Raw genomic sequence first — 24,626 nt, 5'->3', positions numbered from 1 at the left:
CCCCTCAACCCTGGCAGGTGTCCTGGGGACAACTGGGAGGGTGGGGCCAGCTGATCCCACGGCTTCCCTGACAGAGAACTCTTGCTGCTCCGAAGACTTTGGAGGTTGCTGAGGCCTGTCCAGCTTGGACCTTCTGTGATAGGACGTGGGCGAAGCTGACCCCGAGGCCCCTCAGCAAGCCCCTCCCTTCCTGAATTGGGGCCCCGCCCTTGCTATCCCTGCCTGACTCGCCTGGTGGTGCCTGCCGTGTGCCCAGAAGGTGGGGGGCACCTGGACAGGCAGGTGCTGGGGGTAAGATGATGGCCGTGGAGGGTGGGCCTGGGAGGGGTGCACGGTGAAGAGGGTGGACTTGAGATGCTGCCAAGGCCAGTGGACAGGAGGAAGTGGTGGGAGGGCGAACCGAGCCAAGTCCTGGCTGGCATCAAAGTGGTCAGTGGAGGTGCTGAGGGGCCTGGCCTCTGCCCACTGCTGTCCAGGGAGCCTGGAAGCTGCCCCCCATGCTAATTTCCTGCTGGGCATCGGGGTGCCCAGGGCACAGGATCAAGGTCCCTCTGGACACACAAGGCTCAGAGAACAACCAAGCACTGGCCCTGTGACCAGAGCCAAGATTGGGGCACCAAACCTAAAATAATCATTTTATTCCATTAAAAACACTGTCCCTGCATCTAAAACTATGTCCATAACTTACAATCTAAATAAAAGCCAGTTAACATAAATAAGGAGAAGGAGGTCACTTCTGAGGAAATCACTCTGGAAAAGAGAAAAGAAAAAATAAATTTCAAACAATTCTGATGGTTCCCCAAATCAAACAAACTGCCCAGGCCTTCCCACTGCCGTGCTGAGCGGCTGCTTCTGAGCAGCCCCACCACTGACAGGGGTGGGGGGTAGCACCCGCCGTCCTGTTTGCTTGAGTACCTTAGGCCACACGGCTCCTGGCACCTCCTCCCCTTACAGACCCTGCCTGGCGGCTTGTCCAGCCTTGGCACTGCCCCCAGCACGCTGCCCCTCACCCTCCCAGGCTGGCCCACCTGGTGCCGTCTTGGTGGCAGCTCACACATGGCACTGGGATCATCACCAAGCAGGCTGCAGGGAGGGGTCTGCCTCAGATGCCAGCTCCACTGCCCGAGACCCCCATTTGTAACCTTTGATTTAACCCTCCCCCCACACAAAGGCCCTTGCTGAGGCCAAGCCCTTGAGGCTCAAGGGGTGTCAGCCCCAGTTCAGATGAGGACACAGGGGCAGCCCGGTGAGGCTCCCCACAGACGTCACATAAGACCCAATCTGCCCCCAGAGCCCTGTGCCCCCCGAGAGAGGGGCTGGGGGAGGTCCCTGAGGCCCCTAGGCCATTCTCAACAGAGCGCACCAGGGCTCCCACACTCCCAGCTCACCAGGGACGGGGGGCGGGGGAAGGACCCTGGGCCGGCAGGAGGGACCCCCCATACCGGAGCCTGGACAGGGCCCATGTGCCACAGCCGCAACTCCAGCCGGGGCTCAGGGAGATGCCGGGCAGGGCGTCCGCTGTGGGGGGCCTGGGCTGAGAAGGGGTCACTAGACAGAGCAGGTCCCCGGCCCATTTCCCGAGGGCCCTTGAGAAAGAGGTGGTGTGTGAGGCACAGGGGACAGCGCTGGCGGGAGAGTTGCGCTGCACTGTCACAGTGACAGCCGCACGCGTCCAGGCTCACACAGGGCCCACGGTTTGTAATTCCCCACCGAGCGGCTGCTACCAGCTTGGCCTTCTCAGAAGTCCAGCGCATGAGAGCCCAGATAGACAGACACCCCGTGGGCTCCAGCCCAGGGCCTGATGCTGGGGCGAGGGCAGCCCCCGTTCCCGGCCACACCCGGCGCCTTGTGATCAGAGGAGGATAAATGCAGCTCCTTCTGAAGGGATCCCAGGAGCTTAATGAAATTAGATCCCTCAAAGTGCCCCATTGTGGTCCTGCCACCAGCCTGGGGACAGGCGTCCCTGGGAACAGGCGCTGGACCCCATATCCGGCCTCAAACCCAGGTAGAAGCCGGGCTTTGTGGCAGGGCCACGGGAACCCGCCAGCACCCCCTCCCCCACGACTCACCCTAGGACAGGAGGGACACGAGCGCGTCCAGGAACTTGCTGCGGTCCTCGGCTTTCAGCTCAATCACTGAAGTAATGAAAGGAAAACATCACTGGGACGGGAGGAGCAGGGACAGAGCTGGGGGAGGCCACCAAGTACCAAGTTGACTCCCGCTGCCCGGCGCCCCAGTGGCGACAACCCCCTACCACATTCCAAGGCGCCCTTGGCTCCCTGGTGGCCTGGGGTGCTCTGGACCATGAGACCTATTTAACCAGAATCCCTAGCTGCCCTGTCAGTGCAGCTGCGGCTGTGGTCTGTGGGCAGGACCCTCGGGGCAGCCAGGGGACCAGCGGTGACACTCTGAACACCACAGCCCTGGCAGAGGGGCCTCCCTCCCACCCAAGCGGTCAGGCAGGAGGTGGCCTTCCATCCTGTTCTGGCCAGTCTCTCAGCTTTGGTGTCCCTTCCGTAGAAGGGGACATGGTGCAAATTGACCCATCTCTGGGGGCCGTCAGCCTCAGACCAGCACGGGGCCTCATCAGACAGGACAAAACCAGCCAGCCTGGCCCTGCAAGCTGCGGGTACCTCAGGCCTCGACTTCCTCCACACCCCCTGCAAGCCGCCCACCCCTGGGGGAAGCCCAGCAGCTCCCGGCCCTCCAGTCCTCCCTGTGTGGGAAGCCAGGGCGTCCTGCAGGCTGGCCAGCACCGCCTGTCTGCAGTCTCAGGCACGAAACAGGAAGTGGGGGGCTGCTGCTGGAGGGGACCCCCCACCACGGAGCCACAGCCTGAGTGGGCCCGGCAGGAAGACGCCAGCTCTAGACTCCAGAGGCAATGGGGTGAAGGCGGGTCTCGGACTCAGAGACTGGTCCTCGTTAAGGCATCAGTGGTGATGTGAGAGGTCCTTTCTGAGAGGTGGGTGCTATGGGCTGAAGGTGCCCACCTTGCTATGGTGACAGCCTAACCACGGCACCTCAGGACGTGACTGTACCTGGCAGGAGCCTTTTACAGAGGTGATCAGGTCACATGAGGTCACTAGGGTGCGACCTGATCCGGTCTGACTGGTGCCCTTATAGGAAGAGATCAGGACACAGACATACAGAGGGACGACCACGTGGAGACACAGGGAGACGACGGCATCTACATGCCCAGGGGAGAGGCCTTGGGAGGAACCAGCCCTGCTGATACCTGACCTTCCAGCCCCCAGAACAGTGAGAAATGCATTTCTATTATTTCAACCCCCCACTCTGTGGTGCTTTATTACAGCAGCCCGGGCTCACTAACACAGGGGTAAAGTGCCGCACATCTGAAGAACAGAAAGCAAATATGGCCAAACATGCCATGTTCCACACTGGCATCCGGGGAAGCTGCGGGGGTGCTGGTGGCCTACAGGTGTGGCCCCCCAAAGCCACCATGCGGCAGCGTCAGGGCATAGTGGTGGCCAGACCCCCAAGCTCCTTGGTGAAGTCATCTCAGGGGCTGGATCGTAAGGCCAGAGCCAGGTATGCCTGTCAGGGCCCAGATGGGGTGCAGGGCCCGAGGCCAGAGGACTGCTGGCAGGGCACCCCCGGCACTTTCCTGGTTCCAAGGCCAGCACTGACCTTGAAAGGGCCCCAGTGCGGCGGACTCTTACCTGAGAGATCGAAATGGTTGTGCAGTGTCCGGGAGTTGGTGCCCTCCGCCGCCTTCTCAAACGCCCGGCCAAAAAAGCTGGGGACACACAGAGGCGCATTGGGGGCTGTCCCTGCAGTGGACCCTCCCCGCCAGGGACACACCAGACTCCTCAATGGCCACAGCCCCAAGGCCTCAGCCCACTCTCTGGACGGCCACTGCCTCTCACCACTGCTCCCCCGTCAGCCCTTCTCAGCCCTCAGGTGGGCGTGTCCCCTGGCGACCCCCCAGGCACCGTGCTGGCGGCTGGGGCAGGTGAGAGGCAGAGGCTCCGTGGAGCCGTGTGGGGATGGGGTCCTAGACACACACAGCAGGTGGGACCAGGGATGGGGAGGGGCCCGCAGGGCGGTGGGGGAGCCGGAGCCCCTCGGGGAGCAGCCTGGATGGAGCTGCATCGAGGGAGGTTTGGTGGAGACAGCGGGAGCGTGGGGAAGGGGCTCCAGTGCCTGTTGTGGAGAGCAGAGGGCGGAAGGTGGGCAGAGGGGGGCGAGTGCTCCCAGCCTCCACAGCCACCCTCACAGGAGACTGTGCGCATCCACCGAGCTCACCGCCAACCGGCCCAGCCATGTACAGACCGGCGGCCCGAGTGAGGACACAGGTGGCCGCGGTGCTGCCTTGGGAACGCTGGCCGGCTCCCACCCATGTGACTTTGGATCTGAGACCCTCGAGGGAGCTTTGGAAGGCAGCCCGGCGGCAGGGAAGCACTCGTCTCAGAGGCCATGTCTCCCCACTCATGGCTCAATGGCCTTTGCAGATGCAGAAGGAGGTCAAAGCTCACAGTGGCAGAGCTGGGACCGATCCAGACTCAGGGTAAGACCCAGACCCAATCCAGATTTTCAGTGCAAACTGTTTGCTCCTCAGAGGAGGGTTCAGGCCCAGGGAGGGCTGAGGGTCCTGCCGCAGCCGCAGGGCCACGCACCTCGCTGCCCATCCTGGGTGCGTCTGACCCCGGCCGGTCCTCCTCAGGGAGCTGGATGCCCTTGCCTGGAAGCTGGACGTCTACACCACACCTGCACCCCCCACCCCATGCTGGGGTGGGAGCTCCCAAGAGGCCTCAGGTCACTCACAGGAACCCGGGTTACCTGGAGCCCAGAGACGTGCCCTCACTGGTGAACCCTGTGCACTGGTGTCTGTCCTGGGCTTTCAGCATGAGGCCCCAACTGCCCTGCCACCCTCAGGCTCGCCTGCCTGCTGCACCTCCCTGCACCCCGACCCCGCTCAGTGCATGCTTGATGCTGCCCCACCCTGCAGCCCACATGTGTAAGCCCCACCACCCTGCTTCATGGTGGAAAAGGCCATCCCTGGCCTGGCATTGAGGCCGACCCCCCATAGCCCCGGGCCCCAGGACTCACTTCTTTCTGTCCGAGCTGTCGGTCTCCGGGGGGATGCCCACCATGGTTATGGTGCCCTGCTCCGCGCTCAGGGGAGCGGCCATCACCAAGGGCAGTAGCTTGCAGCGCCGGTTCTTCGTCTGCAGAGGGAAGTGCACCTCGGTCACAGTGCCCAGGAGCCCCAGTGCCTTGCTCCCCAAAAGCCTCCAGGGACTCCCTCTCCCCAGAGACACTCAAGTCCCCACACAGCTTGCCCCCAGCCTCCTGTGCCCCTGGCTGTTCCCTCCCTCACCTCCTTTAGGTCCTAACACAGTTGTCACCTCCTCCAGGAGGCCCTCCCCAGCCCCCGCCCCCGCCCCAACCCGCCTCCGCTGAACATGAGCCCCAGCCCTGCGTGCTCTGTGAGGCCCCCCCACCGCCACTTGTCCAAGTGACCTGGGTGGTGAGTGATGGCACGAGGGCTCGGCGGAGGAACACAGCTCAGGAAAAGGGAGGCACCTGCCAGTCCCTGGCAGGTGAGCAGCCCCCGCACCCCAAGGCCAGTGTCTGGCACCAGCCACTCCCCCCCGCCCCCCCCCGCCCCCGGCTGCTGTGTTCCCACCCTCACCGAGCACACGAAGGACTTGAGCAGGTGCTTGCTGAGCAGGCTCAGGGCGGCTGGCCTGGAGAACAGCACAACGTCTGGGGTGCCCTGCAGGGAGTGGGGGTAGGTGGTCAGGGGGCAGCCAGCAGGCGGGGCTGGGGACGTGTCTGTGGGGAGCTGACCTCCATGAGGGAGCAGTAGAGGAAGGGCCCCTGGGAAATGATGAGGTTGGTGCAGAGGCAGCTGGCGATGGTCTGCTGTGTGGCGCGCAGCTGCTGCTTGGCGAGCTCCAGGCCGCGGTACAGCTTGTCCAGGTTCCCCCTGAAACATGGCAGGCGCATGGCTCTAGCACTGGCTGCAGACCGGACACCTGGTTTCTGGGTCAGAGGGGCTGTGGAGCCAACAGTTCACTTCCCTCCCTCCCCAGCTCCCTTTCCGGTGAGAGGAAGGAATAAAAAGTGTCTAAGCCCACAGCGATGGACAGGAGAGGTGTGGGGGGGTGGGTTCCTGCTGGCATCAGAAGACCAGAGACTGGAAGCCAGCAGAGGTGCCTCCTGGAAGGTGCTGCAGGGCTCTGACCAGAGAGGCTTGGGGGGCACTAGGGATCCCGCCACCTGACAGATGGATTTTTACCCTTCCCCCACACAAAGGAGGGTTCCGTTCTGAACACATTAAAATGAGCCCTCTGTGGAGAGGTCAGGTCTTCAAGCAAAGCCTCTGCACCCAGCAGGTAAGGGTCCCAAAGTGTCACATGGGCTTCCCACCCATCAAGATGAAGTGATGTCTTCTGGCCAGCAGGCTTGCCAGGCTTCCACAGCCTTCCCCATCCCCCCAACCCCTTGAATGTGGAGGACCACCAGACATTTGAGAAATGCCTGTGGCCTGAAAAAACAGCTCTAGTGGAAACATAATTTGGAGACCAAAAGAAAGCTTAAAATGAAGTCTAATTAGTATCTTAAGAGAGATTTGGGCAATACATTCGTAAACCAAGAACAAGATGCTATGAAAAATGAACAATCAGAAACCAGAATTTGTGGAAAGTAAAATGGTTGCAACAAATAAAAGATTCACTCAAAGTCAAGAAAACCTTCCTTACCACAGATAAGACAAACACATGGAAAATATAAGGCAAAAATCGGAGACAGAGAATCATTCCAGGAAGTCTAGAAAGATTAAGAAACAGACATATGTGTGGGGGGAATAGTAAAGGCAGAGTACGAAAGCATTTCCTCAGACTAAAAGGGCTCACCCAAAACCTCAGTCTAATGCATGAAACAAGATCCACCCCACACACCACTAGACATTCTGGAACACTGAGAATCAAAAAAGATCCCGAAAGCTTCTGGTGGGGGTGAGGGTGCATTTACAGAGAAACAAGAACCAAAATGGCTCAGACTTCTCATCAACACCACTGGCTGCTGGGAGACAGGGAGCAACCCTGAATTCTGCACGAGCTAAACCAGCAATCAGATGAGGGCAGAAGATACTGTCAGATGTGCAAGAGCTCAGAATGTTTACCTCACATGTGCCCTTTCTTTAAAAGTTGCTTAAGAATTATGTTCTAGCAAAACGGGGGAGTGAAAAAAACAGATGAGGATCCCAAGATGTGCTGGGTCCACCCCAGCGACACAGTCTGGGCGGGTGGCAGGCCTAGGGAGCTGGAGCCGAGAACAGAGCCCCAGGCTCTCCTGGACAGAAGGGGCTCAGGGAATGAGAGCTGGGAAAACCGGATATGATAAAGGAGGCAATGAAGAGCTCCAGGGAAAACAAAGAGCTGAGCCAGAAAGGAACGGGATCACCGCACATTAGTGACTCTGGAATATTTTATTAGAGCAACCAAGTAACACTATTTATTGATCTTCATCTTTGAGAATCAACCTACAGCCAAAGATGAGACGACTCACATTCTGTCCTCTACCCCACTACTGTTAACCTTGAACATGTGAAAGTATTTTCACATCCTGGGAGGTATGGGAGAGGAGAAAACGAAGGATGCCAACACCCTTTTCTTACCAACTAGGGAGACAAGAGATGCTGGTGAAAGAACAAGACCGAAGTATGTTAAGGTTACAAAGGAGCTAAAAATAGTGGCACAACTGTACCAACAGGAGGGGAAGGCGCACAGAAATGGGATGAATGCTCTTTTGTCACAGCAGGAAGTCAGCAGACAATGGCTAAGACTGGCCCATCAATTCTGAGAGGAGGCGGAAACAGTCGGCAGTATAGTTTTTTGATTTCCCCATATTTCTAGATAAAAACAGAGCAACTACATTACAAAACCAAAGACCTAGGACCCACATTTACAACACAAAGGAATGAGGAACACCACAGACCCCAAAATATAGGCAGGTGGGAAGAAACCCCCAACTGGCCACCAGACGTGTGGGAGGGAGCAGAGAAGCAGAGACCTAAGAAAGGTGAAACTCCAGGCAACTGGGGACAGTGGCCAAAACTTAAGAGTTTTGCGCCACACAAGAGCAGGTGAGTGTGAGGGCCATGGCAAACACCAGGGGGCTGAAGCAGGCTAGCTCCCCGTACCAGCCAGAGCTCCTTTCCACTCTGGGCCCCTTGCTGATGAGAGACGGCTACGAGTGGAACTGAAACTGGGCAAGAGAAGGACAATTCAGAAAAGGAAGGCAGAGGCACTGATCAAACACGCTGGGATTGTCATAGAGGTTCTAGCCAGGCAATTGGTAAGAAAATGAAATAAAAGGCAGTTAGATTGGGAAAGAAGAAGTAAAACCATCTTTATCTGCAGGTGACGTGATCCTGTATGTAGAAAATCCTGAAGAATCCACTAAAAAACTGTCAGAACTAATAAACAAGTTCTGCAAGGCTGCAGGACAAGATCAGTATACAAAAATTGATTGTAGTTCTATACAGTAGCAATGAGCAAACCAAAAATGAAATTAGTAAGTTGATTTACAATAGCATCAAAAAGAATAAAATATTTAGAAATAAATCTAATAAAAAGTATACAGTTTATTCTCTGAACTATAAAACACTGTTGAAAGAAATTAAAGAGGATCTAAGTCTATGGAAAAACATCCATGTTCATGGATTAGAAGACTTAATATTGTTAAGATGGCAACACTCCCCAAATTGACCTATAGATTCAATTCAATCTGACTTCTTTGCAGAAATTAATAAACTAATCCTAAAATTCACATGGAAATTCAAGGAACACAGCATAGCCGAAACCTGCTACAAAACTACAGTAATCAAAGCAGTGTGGTACTGGCATAAGGTTAGACACATGGATGAGTGGGAGAGAAGTGAGAATCCAGAAATAAATTCCCACATGTATGGTCAACTGATTTTCAACATGGGTGCCAAATTAATTCAATGGTAGAAGAAGTCTTTTCAACAAATGGTGCTAGAACAGTCAGATGCCCATATGCAAAATAATTAAGCTGATCCCTTCCTCACATCAGATACAAAAATTAACCGCAAGTGAATCATACACCTAATATAAAGGCTAAAACTATAAAACTCTTACAGAAAACAGAGGTGTAAATCTTTGTGACCTTGGATTAGACAATGGTTTCTTAGCTATGACACCAACACCAAAAGAAACAAAAGAAAAAATAGATATCCCAACCATCATCAAAATTATAAATGTTTGTGCTTCAAAGAACAACATCAAGAAAGTAAAAAGACAACCCACAGGATGGGAGAAAATATTAGCAAATCATGTGTCTGTTGAGAGACATATTTAGAATATACAAAACAGTTCCTACAACTCAATCATTAAAAGACAACCCAATTTAAAAAGAGACAAAGGACATACATTTCTCCAAACAGGATACGCAAATGACCAATAAGCACATGAAAAACTGCTCAACATCATTAACCATTAGGGAAATGCAAATCAAGGCCACAGTGAGACCACGTCATACCCCTAGGATGGCTGCGATCAAAAAGTCAGACAGTGACAAGTGTTGGTGAGGATATGGAGAAATTCAAACTCTCATACACTGCAGGTGGGGATGTACAATGGTGAAGTCGTGTTTTGGAAAACAGTCCAGCAGTTATACAAAAGGTGACACACAGAATCACCACATGAGCCGGCAGTTCCACTCGCAGGTATATACCCAAGAGAGAGGAAACCATGTCCACACAAAAACTCACAAATGTGTGTTCACAACATCATTTTTCATCATCGTTAAAAGGTGGAACTACCCAAATGTCCATCAACTGATGATGGATAAATAAAATGTGGTCTATCCCTATGACAGAATATTATTTGCAATAAAAAGAAAGGAAATTCTGACACATGCTACAACACGGATAAAACTTGAGGACATTATTCTAAGCAGAAGAGGCCAAGCCATAAAGGATCACTTAATGTCTGAGTCCATGGATATGAAATGTCCAGAATAGCAAATCTATAGATACAGAAAGTAGGTTATTGGTTGCCAGGAGCTGGGGGAGATGGGAGATTTGGGAGGCGATGGCTGAGGGGAGCAGAGTTCCTTTTTGGAGCAATAAAAATGTCATAAAATAAGATAGTGGTGATGTTTGCACAACCTTGTGAATATACTAAAAGCCATTAAATTGTACACTTGCAATGGGTGAGCCATACAATATGTGAATTATAGCTCAGCAAAGCTGTTTAAAAAAGTGTGCTTGGGAATGGACCAGGAAACCCCAGAAAGCAGGCCTCTCCATTTCTAACACTCTGAAGATGGAAAAGCTGTGTGAACCATACCTCCCCTGAAAAAGTCAGGAAGACTAAACTCACAAAAAAATGAGCAACGATCAAATCCTCTCAGTTATTGTCAGGAAAAAGAACCAGGAGGATAGTCTCCCTCTCGACAATGAAGGTTAACTAGAAAGACACGCCCCCAAAAGACCAGAACTGTAATATTCTATTTCAAAACAAGCTGAAAGACCTTAAAAAATAGTACATCTCAGGAAGTGAGATAAGAAAAAATTAGAAGTAAAAGAAAAATAATTGAGAAATGAAAACTAAACTAGAAGAAACACCGGAATGAATAAACAATAACGCCTGAAGGGGTATGGGAGGTGAGAAAGAAGAAAAATTTTTAAATCAAAAAGAAAGAAGAAAAGGATTCCAGAGAACATGACACACACTGAAGATGGGCACGTGTCTCGTGCGCCCCCAGCTCAGGTGGACTGTGATCCGGATTCCTGCAAAGACGCAGTCACCCCCGTGCCCGGGGGCCCTGTGACCTGCCTCCCTGGCAGTGTGGGGCTGAGGGCCGAGTGGCCGGCGGGGATGGGGGCCCACAGCCAGGCCCACTACCTGGAGAGACTGTCCAGAGCCTGGATGAAGTTATCCGTCCCAGAGCCGTCTTTCTCGGGGCTCTCCATTAGCGACATGGTGGCGAAGACCACATCACTGGCCAGGAACTTATGCTTGAAGCCAAAATGGATGCTGAAAGTCTGGACGCGCATGTCCTTCATGCTGCAACGGGAGGAAGCGACACGGCTGTCGTTCTGCGCGTGGCCGGAGTGTCCTCGAGTTGGGGTGAGCTCTCACGCAGGCCAGGCCAGCACTAATGCTCCCTCCCCAGCCCCCACTGATGCTTGCAGCTAGCCATTCCAGTCAGAGAATGGACGGAGTCAGGAGGCCGACACACCAGCCTTCAACCGGGGTGCTGAGCACCAGGTACAAAGCTGTCAGCCCGTCAGGGCAAGCCAGGAGCTAGCTGCGTGTGTGTGGGGTGGAGGGGGGCGGGTACGGGGATGCGGGTGTGGTCCTCTCCTGCCTGCGCCCCAGGGCGCCGGGAGCAGCCAGGCCCGTGTCCCTCCAGCAGCGCCAGAAGACCCGGTTGGGCAGAGCTCGCCTGAACCTGGCCCCAGTGGGCCCTTCCAGGGTCCAGTGACGGATAGTCCAGGTTGACCTCAAAGGTCTGCACCTCGGCCCCAGGATGTAAGGATTCTAAACTTTTCAGGCACCTTAAGTCCTAATTTTAACCCAAAGAGAACTCAAAACTTCAGGGAAGGCTAGTCAGGTCACAATCATCTACGCATTCTTGTTTTCTGCATTATTTTTAGAATGTGATTAAAGCTGAAACCTTGACAAAGCTTAATCCAGAGAAACATGTGTTTACCCAAATTTATTCGCAGACTCTTCAATCATCTCCCGCAAATTCTCCTTCAAGGAGACGTCCATGGACTGAAACTTCTGCTTCACCTGTTTCAGGGGGAGACTGGGAAGGAGGAGCACTGGTCACAGGAGGCGTGATGCCATGGCTGATGCCCTGGCCTGGCCTTCAGACCAGCATAAGATTAAGCATAAGATTCTGGGATCGAGTGAGGAATGTGGGATAGAGCAGGAATGGAAGCTTTCCCCCAGGGGAGGGGGGCCGTTGGGGGCGGGCCTCGGCGCTCACTCACCCCACATCCGCGAGGAACTCCTGCAGCCGCTTCTGCCCGTGAAGGGACCAGAGCTTGAATCTGGCCGCAGTGTAGCACGTGTTACACAGGCTGTCGTGGAGGGACCAGTGCTGATAGAGAGCCAGGCGGAGGCTGTGCCTGCGGTCAAGGAGCTGTGGCTGCATAGTGACCCGGGCCCCCGCCCTGGGACCACCATCTGCATAACCAGTCAACCCCCCGGGCACCTGGAGCTCTTGGACCTTAGCTTAACGTGACCCAGAGAGAGCTTGGGAGATGTGGACGCACAGCGTTTTCTGGGGGCCCCTGTGGCCACACAGGACTTGGGAGGCCCCATTGGGCGTCGCCAGTTCAGGCTGGCCTCCCACCCACTCCCCGCGGGCTCCACCTGGCTGGGCCTGTGCTGGGATCTACTCGACAAAGCCTTATCCTCGCCCCACTCCTTGACAGGCTCTTCCTCACTCCTGGGGCCACAAGTGTGGCTGTGAGGATGGTCCTCACCCACGTTGAGGGTCTCTGGGCACACGGCGGCCTCTGTCCTCTGTGATGCCCCTCCTGATGGTTGGGCCCTGGGGCCACTGTCCTCCCTGCCCGCACCCCCGGCGCACCCCGGTCCCTGGATGTCACATGTCAGGACCCGGCTCCTGGTGGTCGCCCCCTCCTGGAGCTTGGCTGCCCCACACCCGGCACCTCTTCCTAGACTTGTCGTGGGCACCCCCACCTGACCCGCCCAAGCCATGTTCACTGGTCCCCAGCCGTCCTGGGGCAGGCACAGGCCGGCCCCACCCCTGCCATCGCTCTACCTGCCACCAAAGCAGCGAGACCCCTGCCACGGCTGCCACAGCCTATCCCCCACATTCGGCAGCCCCGGGACATTCAAGCACGAAGAACCAGCTCCTCGACCTGTACCCATCCATCGCTCCAGCCCCGCCCTGGAGCTCACCTCAGGGCTTTTGCAAGGCCATGGGATTGCCCAGGCAGCCCTCCCTCCCCTGAGGGTGGCCTCCTCTGGCATGGCCTCACCAAGCCTGTCCTGAGCCCTGCGGCCTGATGGCCTGGGTCACCCCCTCGAGGTGCCACATCCTCCTCGTGAAGTGTCACTCTCTAACTGCACCTGCTTGCTGCTTCCCCGCCCACTCGGCAGGAGTCTGCGAACCCTCTCAACTGCCTGAACCGCCGTGGCCCCGCACCCATGCACCTTAATATACGTGATGTTCCTGAACGTGGCAAAGCCATGGATGAGCCAGGCAGGGCCCACGTCCAGGACTCCTGCTGCACCCACCGGGCCCTCTGCCCAGAGCCTCTCGTCCCGGGGACGCAGGGCTGAGCCGTGAGGATACTCGTACTCGAAGGAGATGCGCATGCAGTCGACGGAGAGCGCGTGTTCCTCGTCCTCATGCCGGTGGTTGTGCCGGGACACGTGCCGCTGCAGGATGCCCACATCGGTCACGTACTTCATCCTGGAAGACAGCACGAAGCCTGGGGCTCCCTCTGCCCCTCCTGTCCCTCCTGTCCAGGGCCCAGGACCCCTGCTGCCTCTGCAGGCAAACGAGGACTGGGCTCTGGCCTCGTCCGCCACCCCCGTGCACTCTCTCCTGGGCAGCAGCTGTCCCGCGTCATTTATTTGAGGCCCCCTGGGGTGGGCACAGAGGGTGCCATGGCCCATCCGCCAGCCACGGTCAGTGGACAGACCCCATAGTGACAAGACGCCCAGCACAGGAAGTGTTGGTGAGGAGAGAGGGAGAAGGCAGACCCCGTCCAGGTCCACTTGAGGGGCCACCCAGGCCAGCATGGTGCCCAGCGTTGTGCACCTGACGCCATCGGCAACACAGGAGGGGAGCAGGCTGGGCCCAGGTCGTGAGACTCCGGACCCTCCAGTGGGCAGGGTGGGAGGGGCAGCTACCGGGGCACAGAGGCCTCTGCAACCAGTGCAGGTGGAGGCTGTGCCAGGAGGCAGGCACGGGGCCCTTGGACGGGGTTACAGTTCCCACCTGATGGCACCAGAGCAGCAGGAATGAGAGGGGTACCGGCCCCCCCGCCCCTCCCAGGTGTCTACATCCTGGAGTCGGACAGAGAGGAACAGCAAAGCCCACCCACCAAGGGCAAAAAGGGTTCGGCTCCTGCCCTCCTTGCAGGCCTGTCCAGCCTTCCCCCAACCTTTGAGATCATGCCTGCCCGCCCTGGCAGGCCTCGGGGCCCTGGCCCCTCCTCCCAGCCCTGTGTCCACCGGGCACAGGGGTCAACAGACAACATGAGGGCCGGGAGACCGGGCCCCTCCGCTCACTTCAGGCTCCACCTGCTGGGCCCCTGAGGTGGATGAAGCATCCACACAAGGCCACACATGACTGCGCCAGAGGTCCAGTCCTGACAAGGACCCAGGCCCGAGGCAGCCCCTCCTCAAAGGGCACCGCAGGGACGCTGCCCCCAGCCCAAACCCGGCTGCGGCCGACCTCAGACAGCCCGGGGGAGTGCATCCTTACTGGGTGATCTTGTCTTGCACCCACTGGTCCGTTAGTCCAACGATGGCCCACCTGGAAGGAGAGGAATGGAGCTGTGAATGGGTGGGTGGCACTCACAGGTATGTCCTGCCAGCGTGGCCTGACCCAGACACTCCGCTGGACCAGCAGTCCCGCCCTGCGGGTGGAGAGGTTCCAAGGCTCCCATTGTGGTGTCACCGCTGTGGGGCTCTCAGTTCCCAGAAGGGATCCCCTATGACAAGAGCGGCAGGCCCCACACCGCCTGTGTCCCGGCTCGCCCGGCCGCACACCACCCTCGCCGGCTCAGGGCAACAGGGCACCTCTGGGCCTTGATGTGGCCAGTGCCTGGCCCTGCCCTGGCCGTCCTGAGGCTCTGACTCAGCGCAGATCGTCACCTCGCAGAGGAGAAAACCAGGACCCAGAGCAGAATGCTGAGAGTGAAGCAGGCCAGACCCACACACTCCTCGCTAGACTCTGAGCCTTTAGTCCCCAAATCAACCCCCGCGTTCAGGAGCGCAGTGGGCCAAGCACCCCCGCCGGAAGCCCCAGCAGCAGGCTCAGAGGCAGGCCAGCGGCTACTCCTGTACCGGAACTACACCCCCCTGCCAGGGTTGCAAAGATGCTTGGCGACAGCAGCCTTGTTCAAACCTCACGCTCAAACTGATTTGGGCAGCAAGGCTGGGCAGTCAGCTGGGAAGGGTGGAGAGGCCCAGTCCCCTCCCTCAGACCCTCGGCGCCCCATGACACTCCCCAGTCCCCCCAGGAGTCTGTGTGCAGCCGGGGGCCCCAGTCAGGAAGACGACCAGGGCCTGCACGTGTGCAGAAAGGGGCCGCACCCGGCACTCCCCTGGCAGTGGGGACCCGCCCTGGCTGTGAGGATGCAGCTGCTCATAGGAGGGCCTCACGCACCACAGCATGTCGCTCAGGTCCTTGGACATCATCCACGCCAGGTCAAACATCACCATGGCCGACTGCAAGAGAGACAGGCTTAAGGCCGGGCAGCCGTGCTCACGGCAGGGCCAGGCCCGTGCTGCCCGGGGCCCTGGGACCACGCGAGAAGGGTCTTTCCCACAGGGCTGCCTGTGGACGAAGCATCCAGCTCCTGTGAGCAGACGGGCTGGGTTCTGGCAGGAGATGGGAGGATCAGGGTCTGACCAGAAGACTCTAAATCCCGTTTGCCCTGAGACGCTGGGCTTCCTTCAACAGCGCCAAGGAGACTGGTTTCCGCGGGAGCTTCCAGCATCTGAGGGGCCGGGCGTCCGTTCCTGCCCACACCACCCACCCCTCCTGCGGCTTAGGATCCTCCACTTGCCAGGGCAGAGAGATGATCCCACAAAGGGCAACGGGGCCTTGACCAGAACAGGGGCTCTGGAAATCCGTGCTCAGGGTCCAAGGCCCCAGAGCCAAATTCTAAGGCTAAACACAGGATGCTTTACTGGAAACTTATTTTCTAGGGGTCCTCAAGGCCCTGAGCTCTGCTCAGCGATGCCAGAGTCAACACACTGGGTTTTCTGTACGAAACTCTTCCCGTAACACATGTGCTGGCGGGCCTGTGTAAGTCCAGAGTTCCACCTTCTTGCACAGAGACTAACAGACCTGTTCTGCACTTTTTTTTTTTTGGCTGCGCAGCATGCAGGATGTTAGTTCAGACCCAGACCCCTGGCAGTGAGAGCGCCAAGTCCTAACCACTGGACCGCCAGGGAACTCCCATGTTCTGTACTTTTGATCATGAACAGAAATAATAGCTGCTGTTCCTTGAGTACCTCTAGGTAAAAGGAACCGTCCCAACAACTGCCTCTGGAGTGAGGGCTGCTCTCTTCCTTTTACTGAGGAGGAGAGGCTCGGAGAAGCTGCATCCCCTGCCCAAGATCACAAAGAGGAAGCTGTGGGGCTGGGATTCATACCAGGCCTTCGTGGCTCTAAAACCTGTGCTCATTCCTCCTCCTGTTTTAGGACAGTGACCCCTAGAGTCCAAACGTGACCGTGACTCCCGCCTATCTGTACTTACCGACGTCCCGTGATATTCGTACTGCTCATAGTCAAAGAGTATGTCTCTTCTGTAATGACACAAAACGCGGGTCTTCAACAGGAAGCAGAACAGGAAAACAAACGTTGGGAAAAATACTAAAACAGGATGGTACCCAAGAAACGCAAATGAAACAGTTTGTTTTCACTTATTGACTCTTCAAGGAGTATAGACATACAATGGCTGGGAAGGGAGTAAACGGGCTCAAACCTCGTGTGGCTGCAGAATATGTGAAATGGCGCAGCCCCAGAATCCCCCCCAAGAAATGATCCCCAGAAGGGAATTCACGGAACAAGCAAGACAAGACGGGCTCTGCGTGCAGCCTATGTGTCACAGGAGGATGCTGGACCCAGCCTCCAGTTCACAAAGAAGGGGAACCAGCCAGTTGAGCACTGGGCAGTTTATAAAGGCTTTTGGAGCCATCAGAACTATGATCCTATTAAGAGGAAAAATGCATAATTAGGTGTGATTATGTAAAATGTGCACAAGTACAGATAACCCAGGAAAATCAATCCAAAGCCAGAATCTCTTCCTATTAGTGAAAGTGGGTTATATTCAGTTTTCTTTCCTTACACTTCCTGTAATGGTTTTACATTGTCCTTCCAAGGGGGTTGGCTGGGGGCACAGCAGGACAGGGGCTGGGTACTCTGACCCTGCGAGACCTCCAAGGACTGTGTTTAGCAAGGAATTCCCAGCTCTAGAGCACTGCTCCACGTTTGCCTCAAGCTAGAATAACCTCTCCAATGTTTTCATTTTAAAGCACTTCTGTTTTTTAATTTGCAACAGAAAGAGGTGTGTGTAACTTAGTTTCCTTTTCATACTTTTTTTCCTATGAAAAGTTTTACACAATTGCCATCTCTCGAATTTGTAAATAAAAGTATCTACATTTAGAAAACTATGAAAACAAAGGACCAGGGCCCTCACCCCTAATGGATGGCATGTGCTTGGGAGACCTTCAGGCCAGGCCCGGCCTTCAGCCTTCGTGGGACCAGAGGGCGAGACAGAGGGGCCCTGAGCTCCTCCCCAGTGCAGGGCCACCCGCTCAATCCTGCAGACACTGGCACAGAGGCTCTAAACTGAAAGTGTGATCCTCAAATGGAAAAGCAAGGGGCATCGCTGACCCGCTGTCCCGCTGCTGTACGCAGCCTCACCTCCGGGCCTCCCATTCTCTTCGCTTCCTCCTCTTCAAGGTTCGCTCCTCGATCTCCTGATCCACAATAAAGAGAACAAAGGGTTGAGCAAAGGAGCCAGGAACTCACCCCACAGCCCGAGAAGGTTCTGATCTGGCAGAAGGCACGGGGCGCAAAGCCTGCTCCTGGGGAGGGAGGCGCTGAGGGGGCAGCTGGGCCCTCTGGCCCATCAGCACTGCGGGTGCGTGGACGTGGTCGGCCGCCCCCCCCTCCCCGCACCTGCTCAGGCCACATCCCGAGTCCTTCATCTCAGCACCGTGCAGTCCACCAAGAGCCCGCCACTGCCTCCTGCTGGCTTTCCCACCAGATTAAAAAGAGCTCACACTTCTACATCCAGACCCCACCGTTTCCAGCGACTATTCTGATCTCACAGGCACAACCTCATTCAGTTCCCACAACAAAGGCACGGGGGTGGGGGGACAGCAGTTTTAAAAACTTGCTTCTGGAAAGATGGTGTACATGTATTTTTCTCTATACATTCATTAACTATACTTAGAAACCCCAATATCACATATTATAAAAAAAAAAAGATTCTGAAAGGTGGAGAGGAAGGCTGACCAGCTAGGGATCCTGGGACCTGAGGGATGTCACAGCATGAGTTCCCTGGGTTTTCTTTTTTGTTCATACATCCCAGACTTGGAGCTGAAGAAACCGGCCACTTGGAAACACCAACAGGTACGAAGAAAAAAATCCCCAACAAAAGCCAAAGAACCATGAAGGAACAGCCTCGGAAGACAGGAAACTTTTAGAGGATAAGTGCTTGACTCCAGGCCCACCCCCTCCAGCCCAGCGCAGGCCGCATGGAGCCCAGCCTTCCCCGATGAACACCTCCCATCTGTAACACCTCCTCCTTCTACCTGTGCACTCCCTATACCCTCGCCAGGGTAGAGTCAGAGGCCAGGCAGGGAGCCTGGAGCTTCCTTACCTAGTGGTAACGTGAGAAGCTGGGTCACTTGTAGATTGTTGGTTGGAATGTAAAATGGTACAGCCGCTCCGGAAAAGGTTGGCAGGTTCTTAAAAAACTGAACACGTAACTACCACACAACCCAGCAAATGCACGCTTGGTCATTCATCCCAGGGAAACAAAGACTCGTGTTCATACATACAAATCTGCACACAAATATTTATAGCAGCTCTATTCATAATAGCCAGAAACTGGAGACAGCCCAGATGTCTGTCAGTGAGTAACTGGCTAAACTGAGGCCGGTCCACACCATGGAACATACTCAGTAACTAAAGGGAACCAACCCGATACACCCCAACACCTGGCTGAACCTCCAGGGAATTATGCTGAGTGAAAAAGCCAATCCCCAAAAAACCCAAAGGTTATTTACTATATGATTCCATTTATATAATTCTTGAAAGGACAAAATTATAGAAATGAAAAAGAGTATAGTGGTTGCCAGGAGCTAAGGAGGGGGTGGGGGCAGGAGGGAAGTGGGTGTGGCTATAAAAGGGCCACAGGAGGGGTCCTTGTGGTGACAGAAATGTCCTGTGTCTCAACTACTTCAGTGGTTGTGATGCTGTGCCATAGTGTTGCAATATGTCACCTCTGGGGGAAAGTGGCAATGTATGTAAGTGATTTCAACTCATTTCTTACATCTGCATGTGACTCTACAATGAACTCAAAGTTCAAAGTTTAATTTAAAAAGGCAAGTCATGGTCCTGATGAGGAAACTTCTGGGGGATGATAGAACTGTTCTCTATTATGATGTGGTGGGGGTCACATGACTTTATACATTTGTCAAATCTCATCGAACTGTACACCCAGTGAATTTTATTGTGTAGAAGTTATACCTTAGTAAAGTTGACTAACAAAACCCCCAGGGCCCAAGAATTTTTTGACCCTCCCCACAACGCACAGTGGAGTCCTGTCCCCTCCCCTCGTGGCTGTGGAACTCCAGGGCTGGTCAGGAGGGCTCAGACAGCTCAGTATCAAAAAAAAACAAACAACCCAATCAAAAAATGGGCAGAAGACCTAAATAGACATTTCTCCAAAGAAAACATACAGATGGCCAACAGGCACATGAAAAGATGCTCAACACCACTAATCATCAGGGAAATGCAATTCAAAACCACAATGAGATATCACCCCACAGCTGTCAGAATGGTTAGTATCAAAAAGACCACAAATAACACATGTTGTTAGGATGTGGAGAAAAGGTAACCCTCCTACACTGTCGTTGGGAACTAAATTGGTGCAGCCACTATGGAGACCAGTATGGAGGTTCCTCAAAAACTAAAAATAGAGCTACCATATGACCCAGCAATTCCACTCCTGGGCATATATCTAAAAAAGACAAAAACACTAATTCAGAAAGATACGTGCACCCCAATGTTCATTGCAGCACTGTTTACAATAGCCAAGACATGGAAGCAACTTCAGAGTCTGTCGACAGATGAATGAATAAAGAAAATGTGGTGTGTATATACAATAGAATACCACTCAGCCATTAAAAAAAAAAAAAAAAAAAATGGAATTCTGCCATTGTGACAACATAGATAGACCTTGAAGTATTATGCTAAGTGAACTGAGATGGAGAAAGATAAAAAATAAAATAAAATACCATATTATTTCACTCACACATGGAATCTAACAAAACAAATGAACAAACAAAATAAAACAAAAATAAACTCATAGATACAGAGATTTGTTACCAGAGGGGAGGGGGGATGGGGGGTGGAGGACATGGGTGAAGGGGATCAGGATCCAGCGTATGGTGGTGGATGATAGCTAGGCTCATGGTGGTGAGCACTTTGCAGTGTACACAGATGTTGGATTATAATGCTGTACACCTGGAGCCTATATAATAAAAAGAAAGAGCTCTAAAAAATCAAAGATTAGAAGATAAAGACCAAAAGTTGGCTGGAAAATAGAACAGATAAAGAGCCAGGCAAGAGGAAAGAAATCTCAGAGTGGGTCTCAGAGGTCCCAATCAGATGACCCAAGATTCTAGAAATAGCAGACAGGTGAGGAAGCAGGACACACACCCCCAGATGGACAGTGTCCAGAACATCCCAAACATGGCCCTGAAGGGCTACTCCCAAGGCCCTGGTCAGGCCAAGGATGAAGGGAGGACCCCAAACATTCCAGAGGCAAATCTCAGCCTGCACACCAAGGACCGGGGGCCAGAGGGCATTAGCTTCCTCACAACACTGAGCACTAGAATAATCTCGTCCCTTGTGTGGGAGGAGCAGCGCCTCCCGCCTGTAATTCCACATCTTGCAGAAGCCACCAGTGCTGGATGCCGCAGCTCAGAGAAGTCCAGAAACCTGCCTGAGGCCACACAGCCAGGGGATGGCAGAGCCCAGAGTTGGCACCCACACCTGCTGCCTCCCAGCTCTGCCTGGGCCCACAGGCTCCGGGCTGACCCCCGACCTCGGGGAGTGATCATTTCCTCAAGACCGTGTTGAGAGGCCCAAACCCACCTCCTCCAACCGTGTGCGCTTCTCAGAAGGCTCTGACCCCTCGTCACTTTCGTTTCCCGAATGTTCTTTATCCTTCTCTTCATCCCTAAAAATGTCGTCATAGGCGGGAACTTCAAGGTCATCATCTTGTTTAATGAGCAGTTTGATCTAAGATTAAAACAAAAAGCAATCAATCTCCTCTGTCATTCATGGAAAACTATCCATCACGTTTTCTCTCGCAGAGTCTTATTTCTCGATTGGCCACAGTGAGCCGTTGGAATCTGCATGCTATTCGGTGCACAGAAACTACGGGAATTTGAAAACTACCTACAGTCATTAAGTTTGGAAAAAAGCTCCCTCTTAGGCCACATACTCAGCCAACAAAACGAATGCCTTGTAACTCGGCCTTTGACAGAGGACACAGAGATCAGTGACCTTGAAGCAAGCAAGCTCCTGTCTCTAAAAGAGGTCCTTCACGTGAGAGTTTCAGAGCTGATGCTTTGTTACCGTGGATGCATGCCCACTGCTGACGTGTCAAAGAGCACGTGTGACAGAGCCATGCAAGGCTCACAGTGGCCTCACACCACTGTCCTGCTGGTCCCCACACCACCTTGGATGGGCAGGGTGCATCCTAGACCCATTTATAGGGCAGGTGCCTCTGAGGTCCCCCAATATTCAATAAGGCTGGGCTGGCCTGAGCTTGGAGTGCAGACTCAGGGCAGGTTCTGGTCCCTACACCTTCCAGGAAAAGCGAATTCCACACACACCCTCTGAGCACCTCCAAGGTTAGGTGCTGTGTTTCTCATCAAAGATGGACAAGACCAGGTTCTGTCCTCAGGCTGCTCCAGCTCTTATAGGGGAGGTGGACACGGGCCTTGTCAAGAACACCAGGCGTGACATTGTCCGCAGCATAAAAGGGAACAGACAGACGGAGAGGAGAACTCAGGGGAGACGTGGGCCCCGAAGGCCTGCTTACCTGGGCATCGTTGTACACGTTCACGACATTGACTGGCCTGTGAGTGTCACACACGAAAAATACAGTGTCTTCGTCGGGTTGAAGGATATCCAACAGGTCCACGTTAGCGCCACAGTTTATGAGGATAAAATAGTGGAACTGAGAAAAGGAGGGGGACCCTGTGAGTAAGTGCATGGGGGAGGCCGTTTGTCTTCAGCACTAGGCCCGAGTCCTGCTGAGACACATGCAGCCCCTGATGCATGGCGAGGCGCTGACAGTGAGGGGCTCCAAACACGGCCACAGCTGGCTTGTGCAAGTGCTTTAACAACTCCATATACCATTTCATTTCCACCACGACATTGTGAGGTGGGTTCCATGCCTGTCCTGGCTTCAACGAGGAGCAGGCAGAGGATGAGTGTGCCCGAGTCTCAGGCTTGGGGTCAAGAAGGTGATGTGCATGGACCAAGAGTTCAAATGCATAACCGGGTCTCTTCTGATCTGTCACTCTACCGTGACAAATTGCCTCTCTGTGCTAGTAGCATGGCACAGGGTTAAATTTCTAGCAAGTCTTAGGTAGCCCACACTTAACAAGCACCTAAATATTAAGTTAACCCTTTAATTACATCCTATCACTATAGAAAACCCTTTCCTTATAAATATTGAATTGGCAAAGGTCCCTCTCATGATGACAGGATCACCGGGTGAGGACTTATCTCTGCCAGACAGTCCTAGATGTGGCCAGAAACTCTAGGGACCCTCTTCCAGACTCCAGTCTCTCCCTGTGGGGCTGTGGGGTCTCAGATGTCCCATCTTTCATTATAGTTCCATGCAGAGGTGGGAGGAGGCCTGGCCTCTACTGCTTAAATTTCAAAGGGAGACGGTATGTTCCTGAATTTCAAGTTGGAAACCTGGATAAGTTTTCTTGGAGAGATAAATATGAAACAGTAGTCTAATCTAAAGTAATTTTTACTAGGCCATATAAAAAACAACCTGCCAAATTCCAAGCACCTTACAATAAAATGTCTGCAACATAAGTTCAAAGTTAGAGGCTGTCCATATTCATTATCTCTATTTTGTTGTCAGTTTTGTCTCCACAATTTGAGGGTAAGTCACCTGGACATATAGCTCACTTTTCTCTTCTGCAGAAAATCGGTAGTTAGAAATACATGCAAGCTATTGTATACATAGAAAGAATGCTCAGTGTTAAGAAGTTGTAATTGAGTAAAAAAAGCCTAATATTCTCAAGTGCATCTCTCATACCTGTTCTTTATGCTCAAGAAATGCAGTTTCAAGTTCTTGCCACCCAGAAACTGGAACCAGCGTATACTGCACGTGGTCACACTGGAACAGGGCCTGGAGAGAGATTTTTTTTTCAAAACCTATTGCATTTAGGATGTCTGCAATCTACCTTGAAATGCACTTTAAAAAAAAAAAAAGATGACAGACAAACAACACGTGATAACCTAAGGTTAGTGAAATATTTATGTCATCAAGTAGGTGATGGGGACATGAGTGTCCACTGAATCATCTGGTCAACTTCGCTGAAAATCACCAAAGGAAAAGTGAAAAGCTGATGGTATTTCTGTGTCTTCTGAAAAGTAGTTCCTGACCCAAGGGGGACTAACCAAAGCTCATGTAAACCTTGCACCATATTCAAAACCGAACCAACGATCTTCCCTAACAGGCTAAAGAATCGAGTATCTCCAGAATCGCTTATGACACCACTGTGCCCTCGGCTTTCAGATTCCTCCGCCTCAAACCCCACACGTGAGAAGCCGCCACAGGTCTACGGGTCTCTCGAACGCAACCATTCTGTGCCCAGGTTGCTACAGAGATACTAACTAGTCTCCCTGCCTTTTACCTAGTTCTCCTCTAACCCACCCAACGCCGTCCCGCCAGGGAAGCAGCCTTCTGAGTCCCCGCCCCAGGACGAGCTGTCGCCCGGGATGGGGTCCTCGCCCCGCTCCTCCCCCGCGCCCCCCGCCCGCCCGGCCCGCGGGCCTCACCTGAAGGATCTTGCAAGCGCACAGAGCGTCCACGTCCGAGGCCACGAAAAGAAGGACCCTCTGTCGGGGGAGAGAGGGCTGAGCGCGGCGCCCCAAACCCCGGCCCCTCCCGCCCCCACGGCCGCGCGCCCTCGTCCCTTCCCCCAAGCCTCGGGGCCCAAAGAAGGCTTCACCTGGCTCTGGACCACCTCGTAGAACTCCTTGCGGAAATCTGACACGAACATGGCTACGGCGGCGGGAGACCACCCTAGCCCGCGCAGAAACCCCGCGAGCCCGGCGGCGGTTAAGACTCCCGCCAAATCAGCGCTCTTCCCATTGGCCCGGGGGCCAACCAACAGGGACTCCGTTCCCAGCCTTTCCTCCTTTCTCATTGGTCCACGCTGGGGGCGGGCACTAGCGCTCCGCCATTTACGGCTGGAATAGTCCAGCCCGCCCCCAAAGAAGCGTCATCCACGGGCCGGACGCACTCGCGGTTGCGCACTTCAACTCTGACTCCGTTTACTCAGACACCCTACGCTCGGCGGACATCTTTACTTTGGGAAGAGACGACTAGTCCCCCAAACTGGGAC

General features: G+C 54.2%; 1 protein-coding gene across 2 annotated transcripts; it reads right to left on the bottom strand.

Moving 5' to 3' along the window:
- Positions 1-620: 620 nt before the first annotated feature.
- Positions 621-24,347, bottom strand: CDC45 (cell division cycle 45). 2 transcript variants are annotated; one of them, XM_068562607.1, is made up of 20 exons: positions 24,231-24,347; positions 24,058-24,117; positions 23,312-23,404; positions 22,073-22,210; positions 21,118-21,264; positions 17,650-17,705; positions 16,481-16,529; positions 15,382-15,443; positions 14,476-14,526; positions 13,336-13,455; positions 11,999-12,130; positions 11,713-11,811; positions 10,902-11,063; positions 5,815-5,953; positions 5,657-5,740; positions 5,071-5,189; positions 3,681-3,757; positions 2,070-2,135; positions 1,029-1,083; positions 621-750 (listed from the first exon to the last, which is right to left on the bottom strand). In XM_068562607.1, the coding sequence occupies exons 1-18, from the start codon at positions 24,279-24,281 to the stop codon at positions 2,071-2,073; spliced, it is 1,704 nt and encodes a 567-aa protein (XP_068418708.1). In that variant the 5' UTR covers positions 24,282-24,347; the 3' UTR covers positions 621-750; positions 1,029-1,083; position 2,070. The 2 variants fall into 2 exon arrangements, with proteins under 2 accessions (XP_068418708.1, XP_068418707.1); XM_068562606.1 differs by lacking the exon at positions 1,029-1,083 and having other exon boundaries at positions 622-750.
- Positions 24,348-24,626: the final 279 nt, after the last annotated feature.

The sequence above is a fragment of the Eschrichtius robustus genome, chromosome 14, assembly GCF_028021215.1.
Source record: "Eschrichtius robustus isolate mEscRob2 chromosome 14, mEscRob2.pri, whole genome shotgun sequence".
Classification (NCBI taxonomy): domain Eukaryota; kingdom Metazoa; phylum Chordata; class Mammalia; order Artiodactyla; family Eschrichtiidae; genus Eschrichtius; species Eschrichtius robustus.
Note: the sequence above shows the minus strand (reverse complement) of the source record. Positions and strands in the feature narration are given on the sequence as shown.

Excerpts from the sequence above, each read along its gene's own strand:
- CDC45 (XM_068562607.1), bottom strand. The coding sequence starts at position 24,281 with ATGTTCGTGTCAGATTTCCGCAAGGAGTTCTACGAGGTGGTCCAGAGC. Across the intron at positions 5,190-5,656 it reads TCAAGTCCTTCGTGTGCTCG|ACGAAGAACCGGCGCTGCAA; the intron begins GTGAGGGTGGGA and ends TTCCCTCTGCAG. Across the intron at positions 2,136-3,680 it reads CAACCATTTCGATCTCTCAG|TGATTGAGCTGAAAGCCGAG; the intron begins GTAAGAGTCCGC and ends TCATTACTTCAG.